The sequence below is a fragment of the Hyaena hyaena genome, unplaced genomic scaffold (genome assembly GCF_003009895.1).
Source record: "Hyaena hyaena isolate Hyena2069 unplaced genomic scaffold, ASM300989v1 scaffold_1, whole genome shotgun sequence".
Lineage (NCBI taxonomy): Eukaryota > Metazoa > Chordata > Mammalia > Carnivora > Hyaenidae > Hyaena > Hyaena hyaena.
In genome coordinates, this window is record NW_024080633.1 from 3,088,846 (window position 1) to 3,107,192 (window position 18,347).

The 18,347-nt window shown below is 48.1% G+C and overlaps 1 protein-coding gene across 1 annotated transcript; it reads right to left on the bottom strand.

Annotated features, from left to right (window-relative positions):
* Positions 1–8,887: 8,887 nt before the first annotated feature.
* On the bottom strand, positions 8,888–14,664 carry MAF (MAF bZIP transcription factor). Its single transcript, XM_039227204.1, has 2 exons — positions 13,335–14,664; positions 8,888–8,983 (listed from the first exon to the last, which is right to left on the bottom strand). Exons 1-2 carry the CDS (start codon positions 14,462–14,464, stop codon positions 8,890–8,892), a joined length of 1,224 nt encoding a protein of 407 aa, XP_039083135.1. The 5' UTR covers positions 14,465–14,664; the 3' UTR covers positions 8,888–8,889.
* Positions 14,665–18,347: the final 3,683 nt, after the last annotated feature.

Here is an 18,347-nt window from a genome sequence, read left to right on the forward strand (position 1 = left end):
AGAGGTCACACGAATACATAAAAGAATGACACTAAATAATTGTCAGGGTACATGTGTTGGACTCGCTTTCTAAATGAAGAGGTTTCATTATTAAATTCAACCTGGGATACTTACAACGAGAGCCGATTTAAATATCTTAATTTCATTTTTTTTTTCAGATGAGAATCAGATTGCTGCCCCCCACCCGTCTCTTAGCCTTTCCTTCTGCCTACCATCGAAGGGGACGGTGGCTCCAAAGTCACATTTGGATGCAGAAGGGGGACAGACTGTACTTCAACATGACACCAGGTTTTCCAAACGTGAGTATGGCGTGAATCCTAAGAGGCTGTAAATCTGGAATGTTTACGAGGCCCGGGTAAAGCTGGCCAGTGACCACGGATGCTAGTTGTAGAGATTCCCCCGACATGTCAGTCTAGCAGCGGCCTGGGTCTGTCAGTGTCAAGAGATGCATGCTGGTTAAGGCAACGGATGCGGGGTTTCCGCAAACTCGGTCAATCCCTCTGTCCACCACACCTACGTAACGAAGTAAATGCAGAAATGCATGCATGCTGGTCCCACAGACTTGCATCTCCCCTTCAGCGTCCCGGATCGCCACTTCAGTCACAGGGCAAACCCAGAGACTAAAATTACTAAAGTAGGAGCTTTACACACCTAAGGAAGTCTCCGCATTCCTTGCTTGCTTGCTGTCCCCCTCACGGAAAACTTATCGAAACGAGCACATGCAAATCAGAAATCAAGATGTACCTCTTTGACTTCAGGCAACAGGGTTTTTCACATCACTGATGTAGAGGATTCCCTTGGGTACCTGATTTAGCAAATATATTAAAATAAACAAAGGGTAATTAATAACCATGAAGAAGGTTTCAAGGACAGTATGTCAAAGGCAGCCTAGCTATCTATGAAAAAGGCAGAATCAGACCCAAGGAAGAGGGATTTGGCTTCACTAGCTTTGGCCAGCTGGCCTCAGAGCTGCCAGAGGAGGGATTCGCATGGAAGAGAATGGCACGGAAGGTAAGGTCACCCCCTCTGACTATCGCTCTGACCCCAAGGAGGCTGAGACACAGATACTTACTCGCCTGACAGCCTGGATCAGCTTTGAAGTTGTCCTCAGTTCAGAGAACTGAGTCATTCCAGAGTGGCCGTGGGGAGGATTTGAATGGTCTCTGATGGGTGTCTCTCAAATTGTTCACAGACGGCCCATCTCTCTGGGAACCCGGCAGGTCTCACTTCCCCTGGATCTTTGCTAAGGAACATTCTCTTCCACTTTCCCCTCCTCCTTCCTTGCTCTGGTCTATTCTGCTGGTACCGCTGACCTAAACTGCAAATGTTCTCTTAACAAACAGAAATATGTAGACACCACCCTTTTGTTTATTAACTTCCTCTCTGTTTAAATTAGTAGCAGGGAAGTCTTAGAACCATGATATGAAAATGAGGTTGCTTTAAAAAAAAAAAAAAGTCTCCTTGCTTCACAATGAATAACAAAACACAGTAATTCAAAGTAGTTAGCTTTCTGTGGTTCAAAAAACCCTTACTGCTATTAGCTGTACTAATGTAAGTGGCAAAATAATTATCATTTACTGTACAGAGTCCAATATTTTCCAGAGAGCAATTTAATAACAAAGCAGACCTGCCATTTCTCCTTATAGTTAGTCACACCATACAAGTTCAGACTGTCAAAATATATTTAAAATCTAATTTTAAAAATTCAACATGGTTACAGCAAATCTGTGTACAGTAACTGCCGTAAACTAGTAAGTCAATCTGATTTTCTTTCCCGAGATGGATAGGCACTTATTTCCCTTTAATTCCCCACACTTTTATTTGGATTACCTTATCATTGGTACGAACAAATCCACTCTACATATATACACGCTGAAATCTGCAGGCTACCCTACGTGCACATAGGGTCTGTCTTTACTTAAATTCTCATTGAGCATAACTCGCCAGCTATTTCAAATGCCCTTTATCTGGATGGTATAACTACGCATTAAAACACTTGGATAAACACATTTGCATTCTTGTTTCTGTGGGAGCTCCCCCAAATACATCATGGGCCTTCATTCACACATCTTGTTAGAAATGCCTTTAAAATCTCATAGTACAGACGACTTTCTTCCTGTAATAGTTTCCATGAATCTTTGCTACATATATCATTTCTATGCCAAAAAAAAAAAAAAAAAAAGAAAGAAAGAAAAAAAGAAAAAGAAAGAAAAGGAAAGGAAACAAGAAACACATGAGTTAACAACCTGCATGTGTGATCATTAATATCAATTGTTCCCCATCTGGAGTTCAGATGACCCATCTCTAAAAAACAAACAAACAAACAAACAAAAACCCTTTTATATGTAAGGTCCCGCCCCCCTTTTAAAAAAAATCTTTAGGAAAAACAGAGTCTTTTAGAAATGCAAGTGAATAGTTTAAAAGCTTAAGAGATTGCAGAAAGAATATTTTTGTAATTCCTTTGGGGCAGTGGAAACATGCGTTAAGCTTCTTCAAGGAGTATTTACATGAGATCATATACTTGTGAGGCATTTTTCAATTTTAGAAAAATATTACAAAGCAATAATTGAACATAGGGTTTGTAAGATCCCCTTTACCTTCCTGACAGTCTCATTGACATCTCTGTTATTTTTGGAGAAAAAGAATCAGGCCTCATTAAATGTGATATTTGGCACCTCGCCTGCAATCTCATAAAGTAGATGTCCTTTTTAGATCATTGGTGTCATTTTCCTCAAGATGACCTCTACTCTTTGGCCATCCCGGCAACCCATCCGGTATCAAGGCATTTACTTTCACAAGGGGTGGGGGGGGAGGGAGATTCTGTGTGCGCCCCTGAATAGAGTCCAAAAGCCAATGCGCCTTCTCTGTTCTCATCAGCTGTACCCAGGCTAGTCATTTGGGGAAGAGTGGTGGGGCCAAGGGGCTCTCACAATGGGGGGGGCGGATCGGAGGCTTTCTAGCTGGACCACCATCGTGTTGTCCAAGCCAGACGTCTGCTAGCGCAGAGCCTCTAAGAGTTGGAGTCATTTACCTAATGATTAAATAGTATTTTTTAAATAGCATAGGGACATGCAGTGATATTCCAGGGAGGATTTTAGGAGGTCTGGGTACCCACACAGCCGCAGGGCCAGCACACCCTGAAAATACACTGCAGATGGTCAGCGTGCGTCTCTGCACTGCCTCGCATCCCACCAAGTAGGTGAAGGATTTATGGGTAGATCATTCTAAGGCAGACATTTCAGACTAGCTTTGCTCATGCCTACAAAAATATGGAGTAGAGGGATTCACTCTGTCATGTGATCGTGTTTATTTCACAATGTGGAAACTGCAGCTTGATCTTTCCAGTTTTTCCCTGCACAGTGTGTTACTTTAAAGGCTTCCCTAGACTGGTAGGTAGATAGATAGGTCATAGATAGATTGATAGACAGACAGCTAGAGAAATGGCAGACGAAGGAATATGTTGCGTTTATTGCATGAAAAGAGAAATCTTTTCACAGATTTAATCTTAGAAGGATTACCAAGGTTTCCCCCGCATTTCTATCAAAAGGGGTTTTAGTGTAATCTGACGGGGTAAAACTGTCTCAGATGCTGAGATCATTGTTTTAGTTTTAACATATTTATCTGCACGTTACTCAGTCCATCCGGGAGACTCGGAAAAAGAAAAGAGAGATCTGTTTAAGAAAGTGTAATGTTCCTTGCCTCCGTATTTGCGGATCTAAAAAACTGAGGGTCCCAATAAGAAAAAGGCCCTATATGGAAGGACTCCTTTCTGAAATTAGTTGTTTTAAAATCTGTCGTGGTAAAACGGTTCCTGAGGGCCCCAAACTGGACTGGAGCACTGTGTTAAAATCGGGAACGCAAGCAGGGCCCTCTTGCTGAGGCTGTTGGCCAAATCCTAATAAAGTTTGCTTCCCTGGCTTTCCTTTATAAGGAGCATCAAACCATACCACGGGAACCCCCAACCATACAGAGATCTCTGTGAAGCCTGTAAAACGTGCTATTTGGGTTTCCTTCTTTCCTTTCTCTTTTCCCTCCCCTCTAACCAGAGCAGGAAAAAAAAAGACAGATCTGAAAAAAAAAAAAAAGCTGGGAAATTAATAGAGTCAAAATCAAGGGATCTGCGGCCGGTGATCTTCAAGCTCCTGGGTTGGCTGGCGGGTGGGGTGGGGGTGGGGGTGGGGGGTCCCAAGATGAGGGGTGGAGCCTTTTAGGGCCCAACCCGGCTCCCTCTCTCTCTCTCTCTCTCTCTCTCTCTCTGCACCCACCGCCCACCGGGGAGCGCCGGAGAGCTGACAGTTTAGATGTCCCCTGGCGCTCCACTCTGGCCGAGCAGTCCTCTTGGAAAATTAAACCAAATTCCAATACAAATCCGAGGCCCCTGCTGGGGCGTGCGCGCCTGATGGGCGCGGGGCACAGGGGCGCGCTGGGGACTGCGGCGGTTGGCGCCCCCAGGAGCCGGGGAGGTGCCCTGGGCTTCTCCGCGGGGAGCCTGGGGCCGGCAGCCAGGAGCTTGCTAGCCTTCCCGGGGCGCAGCCAGGGGTCTGGGGAGGACGGGGACTGCCCGGTGACCTCAGGCAGCCTCCGAGACCCGCCCCCCAGGTTCCTGCTTCCTGTCCGTCCACACCTGTGCCGCCCAGCCAGGGGCCCACTTATCCCCAGCAGCCTGGCCCCGGGGGCAGTGGTGACCAGGGCGAATGGGCCGAGGAGCAAGTGTATATAACAGAGAGTTTTTGTGCAAGGGGACTAGGGTGGGGGCGGAGGGGAGGCAAGGAAACCCAGAGATGGACAACCTGAGCATCCTCCAGGCCTTCATCTCCTGGAGTCCAGGTTTCAAGACCCTTGGGACCAGACTCTGCAGCCTGTGCTGAACATTCCAGAGCCACCTCCCAGCTCCTCTCCCTGCCGAGCTTGCCAGCGCTTCTCTCCAGCCCTGGCTTTGGCCACACCTAAACTGGGGCAGGAGTGACTTCGATCTCTGCCTTAGCTTAGGCACTGCCTTCTGGCCCAAGGGCAGTGACCTCGGACTCTCTGACGGGCCTGGGCAACTAGGCCTGGGAGAAAGAGGTGGTAAAGATTACGGAGAGGGCACTGGAATGGGGCAAGGGTCAGGTGATAAGAGAACAAAGCCCTGGAGCTCAGGACATGCGCATTGTATTTAGGATCCACAGGGATCTCAGGGGGGCTGCCAGTCTCTTGTCAGTTACGCAGGCAGATCCCTTCTGGTGCGAGGTGGGGCCCTGGGACTGACATGGCTTTGATCCCTGGATTTGGATCTTAAGCCAGGGCTGCCTTCTGATAGCACACTACTCCACAGCCCTGCACACCAGCCCCTTCCTGTTCTCTGCTCCTCTGGCCTAGTTTGGGATGGCCTATCGGGCCCAGGGTCCTCAGAACTGCTTTCCTTCTGGAGAATGCTCCCAAAGAAGGCCAGGAGCCCACTTACGGGGCAAATTCTGTTTGCCAAAGGAAATCTGCGCCCCCCCCCCATCCATGGATTTTTCAGCCCAGGATCCCCTAACAGCCATCCTGGGGATTCTCCCAGAAGAGAAGAGCGGTTTTCACGCGTCTCTGCCCAGTTCTGTAAGGTTTCATGGCCTCTCCTATTCCCTAACTGAAACCACCGACCACAAGGAAAAACCATGTTTTGGAATCTTAGCTTGGAAATGCTCAAGGTTGGTCATCAGAATAGTTAGAAGAAACTCAGAATCCAAATCCCCAGAGCGGTGCTCACACCCAGGCCTGGGCTGGGCGGGGGCCGAGGGGTGTGGGGGTGAACACAGAACTATTTCCTCCCCTCCCCTCCTCTTCCCGAATGTCCACAAACGCCCCTCCCTCATCCTCCCTTCTTAAATTAATGCCCCTTTCTAATCGCCACTAAAGATCCAAGAATCTGTGGAGAAGAGAGGAATGTGATTTTGCAATCCAGAGTCCTAATTATAGGGGGAGAAATTGTTATTTAACAAAAAGAAAGGAGCGGGAAATGAATTTTCTTGAACAGAGGAAGAGGTGCTCAGGAGATGATTATGATCCGAGGAAGGGACTGTCATTCCAATCATAGCCTCTCTGTGGAAAACGTGTTCTGTGAGTGTCTTCAAACTGTCCAACTCCAATGCAAAATTCGTATAAAGATCTGATTTCTGTGGGCTATGGATGTGTTCTTTTTATCTCAGCCTTACTACAGGGGACAAACTTCAGGGAAACACACGTGTGCACCAAGGGCTTTCAAATTTAAAGAATAAAAACTGCCGTGATAGCCTACAACCTATCGCGGGGCCCTGTAGATATTGGCAGGGGACATCTGTCGGATCCAGAATGTCACCGCTGTGATTCCAGAAAATCGCAGCCTGGTATCTTTACAAAGGTCCCAAAGTTGAACCAGTGAAAATGCCCCCCCCCCCCCCCCCCCAGTCCTCGGTTTGGGTTTAAGCTCTAACGCAGTTTGGGCAAAGGGGCCACATGCTAGCATATAGGAATGAAACGGACCGTCAGACCTTGTTTGCACCTGACCCACGTGAACGCTGTGCCTGACGTTAGCCGGCGAGCAAGTGAAATTCAGACCGGTCACCGGGATTATTCCGGAAGTCTGGCCTTCCAGGCACCTTGCCTTGCCACCATTCTGCCTCGTTACCCTCATTTGTCACCACCCACAGAGGGTGCAGAGAACGGAGCCCGGGGTCTTGCTATGCCTTTGCGCGGGGCAATCGGATCTGCTTTGTGTTCTGTTTTGTCCCTCTCTAAAGGGTAAAGATGTCCCCGCATTGTTACAGGACTGTACTTCTTTATGCCCCGACAATCATGAGACAGCCTGGGAGACTGAAATTCTCTCACCCTGTCCCCTACCCCCCACTGGAGAAAAAGTGCCAGACAGAGCTGGGTTTGTTCAGGAGCTGGGGCGGAGCAAGGCTTGAAGAGAATTCCCCTTTTCTGGGGGCTGTTTGATGTCTAGGGTTTGAAGATTTATATCAAAAGTGAGAAAAGCAGGGTTATCAGAAGGTGGGCTAAGGCTCCTGCTCTGTTTTAAAACAAATGCAAAAACAAACAAACAAATCCTGACTCAGACGCCCGGGCCCTGGACCATCTCCTGCACAGATGGCCACTGTGCGCCCCGCTTTGGGCTGGGGGCATCTTTCACACGTAGAGTGAGAACAAACTTCAGGTTTCTCTTATTCGCCTCAAACCAACAAGGAAGGCACCGACTCCAAATAATTCATTCGGCATCTTGAGGAAGAATCAGAAGCAGTGGAAATTATAGCCTATCACTGTGGCTAACTCTTCCCTTAAAAAAAAAAAAAAAAGACGAAGCCATTTCTTCACAGGAAGGGGCACCATTATTTTTTCCAAAATCAAATGAAAGTAAATGACAGTGGGGAGCCTCGCGAATCAGCTATCTCCAAGGGGAGGAATCTGGCCTCTGATTCCTTTTATGCGTGTTTACGTGGAAAGTGAGGCCAGGAGCCTGGCTCTATGTTTCACTGGCACGGGAGTCAGAGTCCACCTCCGTGAGGCTTTAACTACCGACAGGCCAAACCTGCAGACACCTGTGTGGCAAGCAGACTTTTAAAAATATTGATTGGCCTAGAATACCAGAGGAGAACGTTTTCTAAAGCCAAGAGTGTGTGAATACGGAAGTAAGTTGGCCTCCACAAAGCTACAGCAACATCAACAAAAGCCTCCCCAACGTACGATAGCCTGGGAACCTTTGTGTCAGAAGCAACTTCAGTCATTCAGACAGAGAGGTGGTAAGAGCATAGGTCCTGGGGCAGGCGGCTGCAGACCACGTCTGTGAAGGTGGCTGCGGCTTGCTCCGTTCAACGTGTTTGGCAGGAAACGGGTGGTCTGGCATGGGGGAGGTCCTGTGCAAGAATAGATTTATCCAGAATTGATATCCCTAAATGAAAACTACTGGGGTAGAGGGAGACGGGGGGAAAGATCAGGGTGTTAGACTCTCGCGTTCCATAACAAAGAATTGCCCATTGGGAAAGAGGCCCGGATGGACATGGAAGGGAGGTGGACAGACCTCACGTCCTCACCAAGATCGGGAGGTACAGTCTCCGTCTCTTTTGATGTCAGTCTGTTAAGGGGTCAGATACACTGTGAAAAGTTCTTACACTTTTTTTTTTTCGTAAAAAAAATAATAAAGTAGGGAAATACAAGGGAGGCGATTTTCTGAATGGCCTGGGAGCAGCAAAGTGGAGGAAAAAGGGGACCTAGAGGGTGTGGCTTAACTAACTTTGTGTTTCGCCAGGCGGTGTTTTCACTCACAGCTACGTCTGATAAATGCACACATTCGACATCACTGATAAGTACAATACTATCCAGGGCCTACCAGAGAGCCAGGCCGCCTCGGCTCGGCTGCAACTTCCACCCGTGGCATCTGCCTGGGGAAGGGAAAGCAGGTTTTTTGTTTTTTGTTTTTTGTTTTTTCTAATTTCTTCTTCTTCTTCTTAGTAACATTATCTGCCAAAGAAACAATGAAGTGTGAAAAAGTACGATTCAGAGTGTGCAAGTCTGCTTCCAAAACGCTAGCTGTTACCTCCTGGGGAACTTCTCTTCCTACAAACCTAGAGATCTCCTGTAAATTTCAGTGGCTGTTTAAAAGCTGACATTGCGGGCTGAAGACAATGGCACCTAGTTTAGTTTCACGCACCATGGAGCCAGAAGCATCCCTGCGCTTCTTCCTCTGGGTTGGCTCGGAAGACCTTCAGGCAAGAGGAACAGTTTACCAGCATGGAGGTCCTACATTTGCTAGCTTTCTTCTCTAACATGATCATTTTTCTTTAAAAAGGAAACTAAATACAGGTCGGGGGGGGGGGGTGTTCTCCAAGACTGCGAATAATAATAATAATAGTAATAGTAATACATTTTTAATGCACAGTTCTCACACAAATTTCATTTGGTGAATACACCGGTGAGTACGCATTGCTGGGGTTTCCAAAACGTGGCGTATCCCACTGATGGCTCCAAATTGCAAGTGGGCTCAGTTCTGTAAGTGGAATGAAAGGAATTTTAACACTATTTAGACAAAGACTCAGATGCAGTGGAAAGGGAGCGCTAGATTTCCTTACATGATTTATTTATTTATTTCGAATTTGGAGACTTATTTCTACTAAGGGCACTTCGGTAGAATTCAGGATTTCTTTGTTAAAAAAAAACAAAAAACAAAAAACAAAAACCAACCACACACGCACACATGCATTCGCGTTTGCCACTCCTAGTGCATTTCAAAGTTTTTAGTACCGGTGATTTCTACAACTGTCCTTCACGAGGGAGGTAACCTTCTCTTCAAGCCAGCCACCCAAAGCCCGTTTCTGTAAGTGCCTCTCTGCTTTCTAACGTTTGGGGCCAAACCCCACTTATTCTGGTGAGCTGCCCTGGGGGGTCTGATCAGAAAGCTTCAGTGAGGCACAACTGCCCTTCTTCCCAAGTCCTGTCCCTCAGGAGGGGACTGCAGCTAAGTCCATCCTGTGCGGCACTCTTATTTTGAGAATGTGTTTGCCTGAAAGCTATCATCTGATGCTGAGCTTTTTGTATAAATGATCTCTCCATTTCTGCCTCTTCAGGGGGAAACTGCAGATCTCCTCGCTGGGAATCAGAGGGGAAAAAAAAAAACAACCTCTGAAGCAGAGAACAGCTAACTAACTTCAAGCACCCGGAAGAAGTATATGTTTACTATGAAGAGTTTTGTTAAGCAACATTAAGTGTGGATTCAGGAGTTCAGTCCAAACTGGCACATAAAGGGAAGGTCTAAACGCAGTGGGTATACAGTGTCTTCGCGTTCTGTGAAAAAGGGGAAGGAAGACAAGATGATCAACTGGCCAGAGCTCATCTGCGCCAAGCACAACCTGTTTTCTTCAAAATAAGGCCTTCGTTCAGAGTTGCAATAATATCTTAAAACAAAACAAAACAAAACAAGCCGAAAACGAAATAAAACAAAAGTCATCGTGTTTGGCTATAGTTTCAAAACAGCGTTGGCTTTGTCTGACATTCTTTTAGAATTCTCCGGGCAGTTGATTAGGAGTGCGCACTGCATGGATCTGTAACACTAGTTGCATGAATTTGTGTCATTTTAAAATAGGTCAGTGCTGTTAGGGAAGGTAGCTGGACTGACTTTTCAAGTCAGCTTTTAAGTTAGCCTCCGTACACAGCCTGTTTGGCGGCAAACACCCCCAAATCAATCAAAGCATAGCCTTTATTTTACCAAGGCATTACTTTCTGCTCACTTGTATTTCTGGAGTTAGGGTGATTGGAAATCACGGCCAGCTTGTCTAAGTGGAGAAGCCCTTGGCTAAATACTCACGGTGAAATATGATTTAATAACACAGTTCAAATCCAGAGATGTACTTGGGGTTATGTAAGTAAGGGGGAGGGGGTCCTTATACCTATTAAGACAGATGACCTTCCGAGTCACAAAAAAAAACCCGAAACCCAACAAACAATTTGATTTGTCCAAAGTGTAGATGTTAAGTCGTGGCAGGCCTGGCTAACAAGAAAATCATAGTGTGTAGCCGGAAGAAGGGAAAAGAATCAATTTTAGCCAAAAGGCAAGAAATGTTTATCTTTACCATTAAATGCATATGTGTCCAAGCCCTGTGTGCTGGGCCCTATTTGCCTGGCCCACTTCTCTCTAGATGGGTTTGCTGTTGGACCAGAAGCTCAGAGCCATGCTGAGAAGGCCCTACTCTCTGGCTGAGATTTTCGTGTTTGTTTTCACCAGAGGGCAATGATATCTCAACTCACTCGAAAACTGCAAACTTGGGGGGAAGGGCATTTTGAGAGGTCATAATTTACATTTATATTAAATATTGCTAATTATTCAAAGGGACTGCCCCCCCCCCCCACCGCCCCCAGCCTCACAAAACAGCCTATGTTTCACCCTGAATGATTTCCTCCCTACTCCTCCATTAATCCTTCCTCTGGAGAAAAGGATGCATTTTACACTTCTACTGCGGTTTTGGGCCCAGTTAAACTGTACACTAAGAAGCTGAGCACAGAATCAAAAAAAAAATGCAGTTTATTATTGTAGATTATTCTTTCTCTTGATATAACCAGAATTGAAAATGAAAGAAAAGCACATAGGAACATCACGCGTGGTTAGTTAGTAACTCAAGATATAAAACAATTTTGCACAGCAAAATATGTAAAAGAAAAGTAACTGACAAGATTTTTTTATATTTATTGTGGTAAGATTTACTTTTCATTTTTTTTTTTTAAAGACAGGATGTCAGTCCCTGAAAATAACATTTACTGATTATTGCCTTTAAAACTGTGGATTTTTTTTTAAGTTACAGAAAATCTAGTTCTGCACCACAATACAACTGTAAAAAAATCTGCATCGTCTTAAAACTGTGCAGTAATGCCATTTTGTTTATAACTGCAGAAATTTTATTAGCGTTCTAAACAGTTTTGCAAATTTTTGTGTATTATATGCTTGCAGGTTATATTTTAGTGCAATTCAGTCCCAAATACTTTAAATTTGAAAAAAAAAAAAACCATACATTTTGAATGTAAAATCCCCCTACAGATATAAACAGGGGTGTTTCCCCTTTAATACTTTGGTTTTTCAATACAGTCAGTGGTATAGCAAAGAGTACACATACTCAACTTATATTTTAAGTTGCAAGCACATGCTTGTATAAGCTACTTTTTTTAAACAGTCCCCTTGCAAATTCTACCCCCCCTTAACATCACAACAGTAAACAATTTAGTGCATCAATCTTTAAAAAAATCTACAGCTAAACAGACCTAACTCTTTCAAATTTATCTATAACATTCCTTTATCTGTAGCATACATTTTAACTGGGCTAACAGATTATAAAAACTAGAATTAAATTATATACTAGAAACCCATAGCATTCCACATTTGACAATGACCAAAAGCCAAAAAGAAAAAAAATAATAAAAAGAAAACAAACCAAAAAATAACGGGGCATATTCCTTTTTTTTTTCTTTTTTTTTAAAAATAAATTTTAGACTGCTTTCCGCAACAGCACAAGTTTAGTCCCCAAAGTGGGGTGTCATTCTTATTAAAAAGAAAAAAAAAACATTAAGAGTTCTTTACTGTTAGATTTTTAACCCATTCTGGCATCTTTGACAAGGAATGCCTTCAGTGCATTTCCAATGGGAGGCTGAAGTTCTGAATAACTCAAAGCAGTTTGGAGGATGCAAACTTTCATGGGAAGAAGGCTCTAGGTTGGCACTTTGTTCTGAACTCAAAAAAGTCATGAGGCAATAAAACAAAAGTACGAATGCCATGCCATAAGTCTTCGAACGTCCATTTCCAAGCCAAAAGGAAAAAAAAAAAAGAAAAAAAAATAATTATACCATACATGTCCAGCATGCAGGCTTTTTTTTTTTTATTAATATAATGTCTCTTTTCCATAAAGTCTTTGAAACAGTTATAGTTCATTGTTGCTAAGACAAAGTAGCGAGCATAATAATGCATGAGATGAGAATGAGTTTTTTAATGGCAGACTAAACTCTCAGATTTGGCATGGTAAGGCCAAAACTCACAAGTCACACCCAGGTTGATGCAGGCTTGATTGTGGTAGGTTCATGAGGATTTTTTTCTCTCTCTCTAGTTTAGCATCACAATGCTAAAAAAAACCCGATGGAACTCAGCGCGCTGCAAGTCTCTAACATTTCACATTTTTTTTTTCCTTTGCAAGCTCAATCTCACATATGAAGAACTCAGGAGGAGGAAAAAAAAAACTTAGCTTTTTTTTTTTTTCTTTTTTCTTTTATCTCTGAGGAGATGGGTGGAGAGGGCGTGAGGGTGGAGGTTGGGAAAAAAGGCAACAACACAGCAAGCTCCGAAAAGTAAAATTAAAAAAAAAAACAACAACAAACAAAAATAAAAACACACACACACAGAAAATGAACACCAGCTCATGAACTGAAGAAGGGAGAGAAAAAAAACAAAAACAAAAACAAAAACTATGAATGATGCGGGTTTCAAAGATGAGCATGAAGAACTCTGCTGAGATCTTTGAACATGGGGGCGGGAGGGGGGCGGTAAATAAAAACAAGCTAGCAAGTTATGGAGAATTTCAGATTGGCAATCCATGAGCCAGACATCCACTCCCTCCCCATTTAAAAACAGCCACCGCCACCGCCAACTGGGAGCAGGGTGTGTGTGTGTGTGCATGTGTGTGTGTGTACACGTGTGTGCATGTGTGTGTGCGTGCGTGTGTGCAGGGGCATCGGGGGGCGATCTCGGCAGGGGAGGGGGCGAGGTGGCGGCGAGCACGGCTCTGGAACTAGCAAGCCCACACCCGAGTCGGACCCCCACGGAGCACTTATCAAGGTGGCTAGCTGGGATCGCGTGTCAGACTCACATGAAAAACTCGGGAGACGACGGGTTGTCGCTGCTGGAGCCGTTTTCTCGGAAGCCGCTGCTCACCAGCTTCTCGTATTTCTCCTTGTACGCGTCCCTCTCGCGCACCAGCCTGGAGATCTCCTGCTTGAGGTGGTCGACCTGCTGCAGCAGCTGGTTCTTCTCGGACTCCAGGACGTGTCTCTGCTGCACCCTCTTGAAGCGGCAGGACTGGGCATAGCCGCGGTTTTTCAGGGTCCGCCTCTTCTGCTTCAGCCGGATCACCTCCTCCTTGCTGACCCCGCGCAGCTGCCGGTTCAGCTCGCGCACCGACATGGTCACCAGCTGCTCGTCGGAGAAGCGGTCGTCGAAGTGCAGGCCGCCCGCGGCGTGGTGCGGGTGCAGGGCGCCCCCCGCCCCCGCCGCGCCCCCGCCGCCGCCGCCGCCGCCGCCGCCGCCTCCGCCGCCGCCCCCGGCGCTGGCCGGGCCGCCGCCGCCGCCCGCGCCGCCCGCGCCACCGGCCGAGGCGGACGCGCCGCCCGCGGCGCCGGGCGCGCCGGCCGTCGGGTGGTGGTGGTGGCCGGCGGCGTGGTGGTGGTGATGGTGGTGGTAGTGCGGGCCCGCGCCGCTCTGCGCGGCGGCCGCGGCGATCACGGCGGACACCACGGCGGCGGCGGGGCCCATCTCCTCGCCGCTGCCGCCCAGGGAGGCGCCGGCGCCGGCCCCGGCCGCCGAGGCCAGCTGCTGCGCCCCGCGCGCGTAGCCATCGAAGCCGCCCTGGAGCTGGTGGCTGTTGCTGATGAGCGCCTCGACCGCGTCCTCGGGGCTGAAGCCCAGCGCCTCGGGGTTCAGCTGCTGCGGGTAGCCGGTCATCCAGTAGTAGTCTTCCAGGTGCGCCTTCTGCTCGCTGCCCGAGCCCGGGCTGGGCGCCGAGAAGCTGGGGGAAGGGGGCACCGAGCTGCACGGCGTGCTCATGGGGGTGGAGGACAGCGAGCCCCCGGCGATGAGACGGCCGCACTGGCTGATGATGCGGTCGGTCTCCACCGGTTCCTTTTTCACTTCAAACTTCATCAGATCGAAGTCATTAACATATTCCATGGCCAGGGGACTGGTGGGCAGGTCGGAGTTGCTCATTGCCAGTTCTGATGCCATTCTCCTGCCGCCGCCGCCGCCGCCGCCGCCGCTCCGCCAGATGGGCTGCAGGAGAGGGGCCAGCGGGCTGTGCTGGGTGGCCAGCGGGTGAGCCAGCTTGCCGGGCTGGGGCGCTTCTAGCTCGCTCGGCGGTGGCTGGCCCGAAAGCTCCGAGCGCGCACACACCCCCCGCCCTGCCCGCGCCCCCCGCGCCCGCCCTCCCTCCCCCCTGCTCACGCCAATGTGCTCGCTCGCTCGCCCCGGCCCCTCCTCGCCTGCTCGCCTCCGTGCGTGCCGAGCCGGCGGCTTCAGGCTCGGGAAGGTCTTCCGCGGGCTGCGGCGGCGGCGGCGGCGGCGGCGAAGCCGGAGGAGCCCGGCCGGGTGCGCGGCGTCCCCCGCTCGCCGCTCCGCTGCGCGCTTTGCATAAGGAGGGCTCGCCTCGCCGGCCCGGGCTGCAGGCGGGGCGCGCGCGGCGGCCGCTCGGGGCTGGAGGCGCGGCGGGCGGCTGTCCGGCGGCGCGGGCCTTGGCACGGGGGAGTTAACACTTCATGCTGCTCGCCTTCTCTTCTGCCTGCTCTTTTTATTATTTTTATCCCCCTTTCCTTTCCTTTCCTCTCTCTCTCTCTCTCTCTCCCTCGCGCGCGCTCTCCGTGCAAAGTGCAAGACAGAGGTGCAGCCCGGCTGGAGGAAAGGGAGGGGGGAGTTTAGTTCTTTCTTGCCTTTTTTTTTTTTTAAAGCAAAATAGCGAAGTCCTGGGGAAAGGCGAGGCAGAGAGCAAAAAGGGGGGAGGCCGAGCCGACGAGCAGCCCGAGCCACGGCTCGAAGATGAAAAAAGATTTTAAAAGCCTCTGATCCAGCAAGAAGAGTTTAAAGCAATTGCTGAGTTTTATAGCACTTGTGACGTCAGGTCCAAATGGGAAATTGACTGGTACTCGGGGCCAATGGGAGGCGGCGAGAGCGGCCGCGATTAGCATAATAGATAGAAACAAGGAAACTTTTCGGAGCTGTCAATCAGGGCCCAATCAGCTGACTGTCAGCTGGGACAGGCTGGCTTAACCCTTTGCGCGCCGCAGCCTCCCGGAGAGGGAGCAAAGCCCGGCGCAAAGTTTGGTGCAAGAGGGGAAGGAGTAGTCCAGAGGGACTTCGGGAACCCGGGAGGACCGTTGGCTTTACTTCGGAGCGCGAGAGAGGCCTGCTTTCCGGAGCGGCGGCTTGCCCTCCCCTCGCTCTGCGGGGATTGGCCCGACTCCGCTCCCTGGGCAGCTCTCAACCTTGGGACTGTGAATTCGCTCGGCAGCTTTTCCTCCGCACTCCACCTTTGGCACCCAGGTGTCTGCCCGGGGGACCTTCCTTCCCCGAGCCATGGCTGTGCCCAGAGCTCAAACTTGGCCCTTGGAGCCAAAGAGCGCAAACTCTTTGTCCCTCTCCCCGGGGCCCGCGCGCTTGGGGGCTCAGGGGTGCGGGGGTGGGGGTGGGGGGCTCAGTGTCCCAACTGCGCGCAGGGCGCCACTTCCCCGCGCGCAGCCCGAGTGGTTCCGAGTCAGCGAGGGGAGAAAGCCCGTTTTATCGCCCTCTTTGAAGGAAGGGATATAACTTGTTCGGGGGCCATTACGCGCGGGGACTGGCTGCCCGCTGGCGTCGGGTGCCCTAGGAGGGGGGAGCGAACGCCTACGCGAGTTAACTCCGGAGAAGCTGGCAGCCTGGTTAGCCGGGCTCAGCCCTTGGGCTTCCAACTCTGGCCTGAGTGCGGCCTTAGAGATTCATATTTGTCTCTCTGTCTCTCTCTCTGTCTCATCGCACCTCCCCTACACACACGCGCGCGCGCACACACACACACGCACACGCTCACTCACCCCCATATGAAATCTGACCCCTGTTTATCAGGGTCCCGCGCGCCCTTTGCACTTTCACGTCTCACTTAATTATTTCAGACTTAACGATGGAGAGGAGCAAGGGGTGCATGTGTGTGTGGGGGGGAACAACTCCCACCAGCTCCCCTCGAAGGGTTAAATTTTAAACCGCGGTTTCTCGGACCAGCCCGGAAACCCACAGTGGGGGTAGGGTGGGGGGCTGCTTTTCCCCCTCCCCGTGGCAGATGCTAATAACTATTCAGTTTTCTAGATCGATTTGTTGAAAGCTTATGCAAAAAAAGAAAAAGGAAAGAAAGAAAAAGAAGAGAAAAGAAAGACCCAACAACTGTTTCTAAGATTTTAAAGCGATAGGCAAGTCGGAGAAACCGAGATTTATTTGGGGGGAAGCAAGCGTGCGCCAAGCCGACCCAGCTTTTGGAAGACCAGCCCGCCTACTTGGATGTTGAGACTGTTGATTCCTCCAATTAATGAAATGCATTTGGTGTTAATCATATTTATTTTACTTTATGGGAGGGGGAGACGCTAGGAGGGCGCACTAAAAAAAAAAAAAAAAAAAAAAAATCTGAAAAGCCTGCAAAAGAATCCAAGAGTGAAAACTATTGTTGGATTTTTACCTCAACAGCGCCACCTTTCGGCAAAGGTCAGTTGAAATTGATCCCTGTCCAGTTTTGTTGAAGTGCAAAGAAGCTAGTTTTCCAAGGTGGGAGGGGGACTGAGGCCCAGAGAGTCAGTTTGACTGTAGTGCGATAACCCGACCTTGTAGGAAAGGGGCTGAGGATAGGGTTGGCGGGTGCGGGAATCGTTTTTTCCCCACTCTCTCCCTTGAGGGTCAACAAAGAGGCCGGAAGACACAGAAGCCTTTAGAGTGTGGTTCTGCAGAGATTTTTGCAAGTGAATCCCATGTCACAGGGCCCCCGAACCCTTTAGAAGTGCCAGGATGGATTTTCAACGGGCTTTATGGAAATATCAATAGAATTAAAGTTACTTGTAATTCGGTGATAAATGAGATGTCTCTAGTAAGTATGATTAAGTGCAGTGCTATAAAGTTGTTTATCTGAAAAGTAATTCTCAGAAAACCTGACTTCTGACACTTAGTCATATATTAAGCCAGCTTCTTGAACATTGCACTTCAGAATGGCTCTCACCCACCCCACAACATTCTTTCCTATTTATAATGAGACCTTAGGTGTCACTCATTGGCTTCTTACACCAGATTAGACTTGTGTTAATTTCTTTGATGCTGGCAGCCTTTAGTTTTAGCAAACCCGGAATCCCTAATAAGAGACTCCCCAAAGGGCTTGTAGGCACATCATAACCCTAAATGCCAGTGCCGTTGGTGTTTTCCAGAAAAGCACTTTTTCCTTTTCATTACTGCCGCAGAGAAGCTGTTTATAAGGATAGTTTGGGTTTTACGGGAGCACTCTGTAGGGATGGAATGAAGAGTGTCTATTACCAGTTGGGAAGAAAGAGTGAAACTGTGTCAATATTTATGCAACCTAACAGAATTCCTTTGCTTTCCTCCTCTCCGACAGTATTCCACCTAGTAATGAAGTTAAGAGATTATCGTTTATGTATTCAGAGGAGAATCCACTGCTTAAATTACATAAACATATTATGTCTTTTAGCATTGTCAACAGTGATAGTTTTCTATGCGTTTTTTCTCATTAGCCACAAAAGTCCGAAGTTTATATATTTCATGTAAAATGAATATAAGTGTATTTAGGAAGAATTAACTCATTTGTGTGTGTGTGTGTGTGTGTGTGTGTGTGATCATTTTGTTTTTTAGCCTTTTGCATCACATTTTCATTAAAAGCTGTAAGATAGGATCCCTGGCTCTCATGAAAGTGTTTTTGGCCAGGAACACTGAAACTGCTACATTTATAAATAAACAACATTTATAAACAAAGTTTGCTAATGACGAAGACCATGGGATACAGATTCATGGCCATGCACCTAATTGTTGCAATTATATATCATTTCTACAAATTAAATGCCCATGTTTGGGCAGCCAAATGTATTATTATCTGCACATT

Excerpts from the sequence above, each read along its gene's own strand:
- MAF (XM_039227204.1), bottom strand. The coding sequence starts at position 14,464 with ATGGCATCAGAACTGGCAATGAGCAACTCCGACCTGCCCACCAGTCCC. Across the intron at positions 8,984-13,334 it reads TCGTCTCCCGAGTTTTTCAT|AACTGAGCCCACTTGCAATT; the intron begins GTGAGTCTGACA and ends TTCCACTTACAG.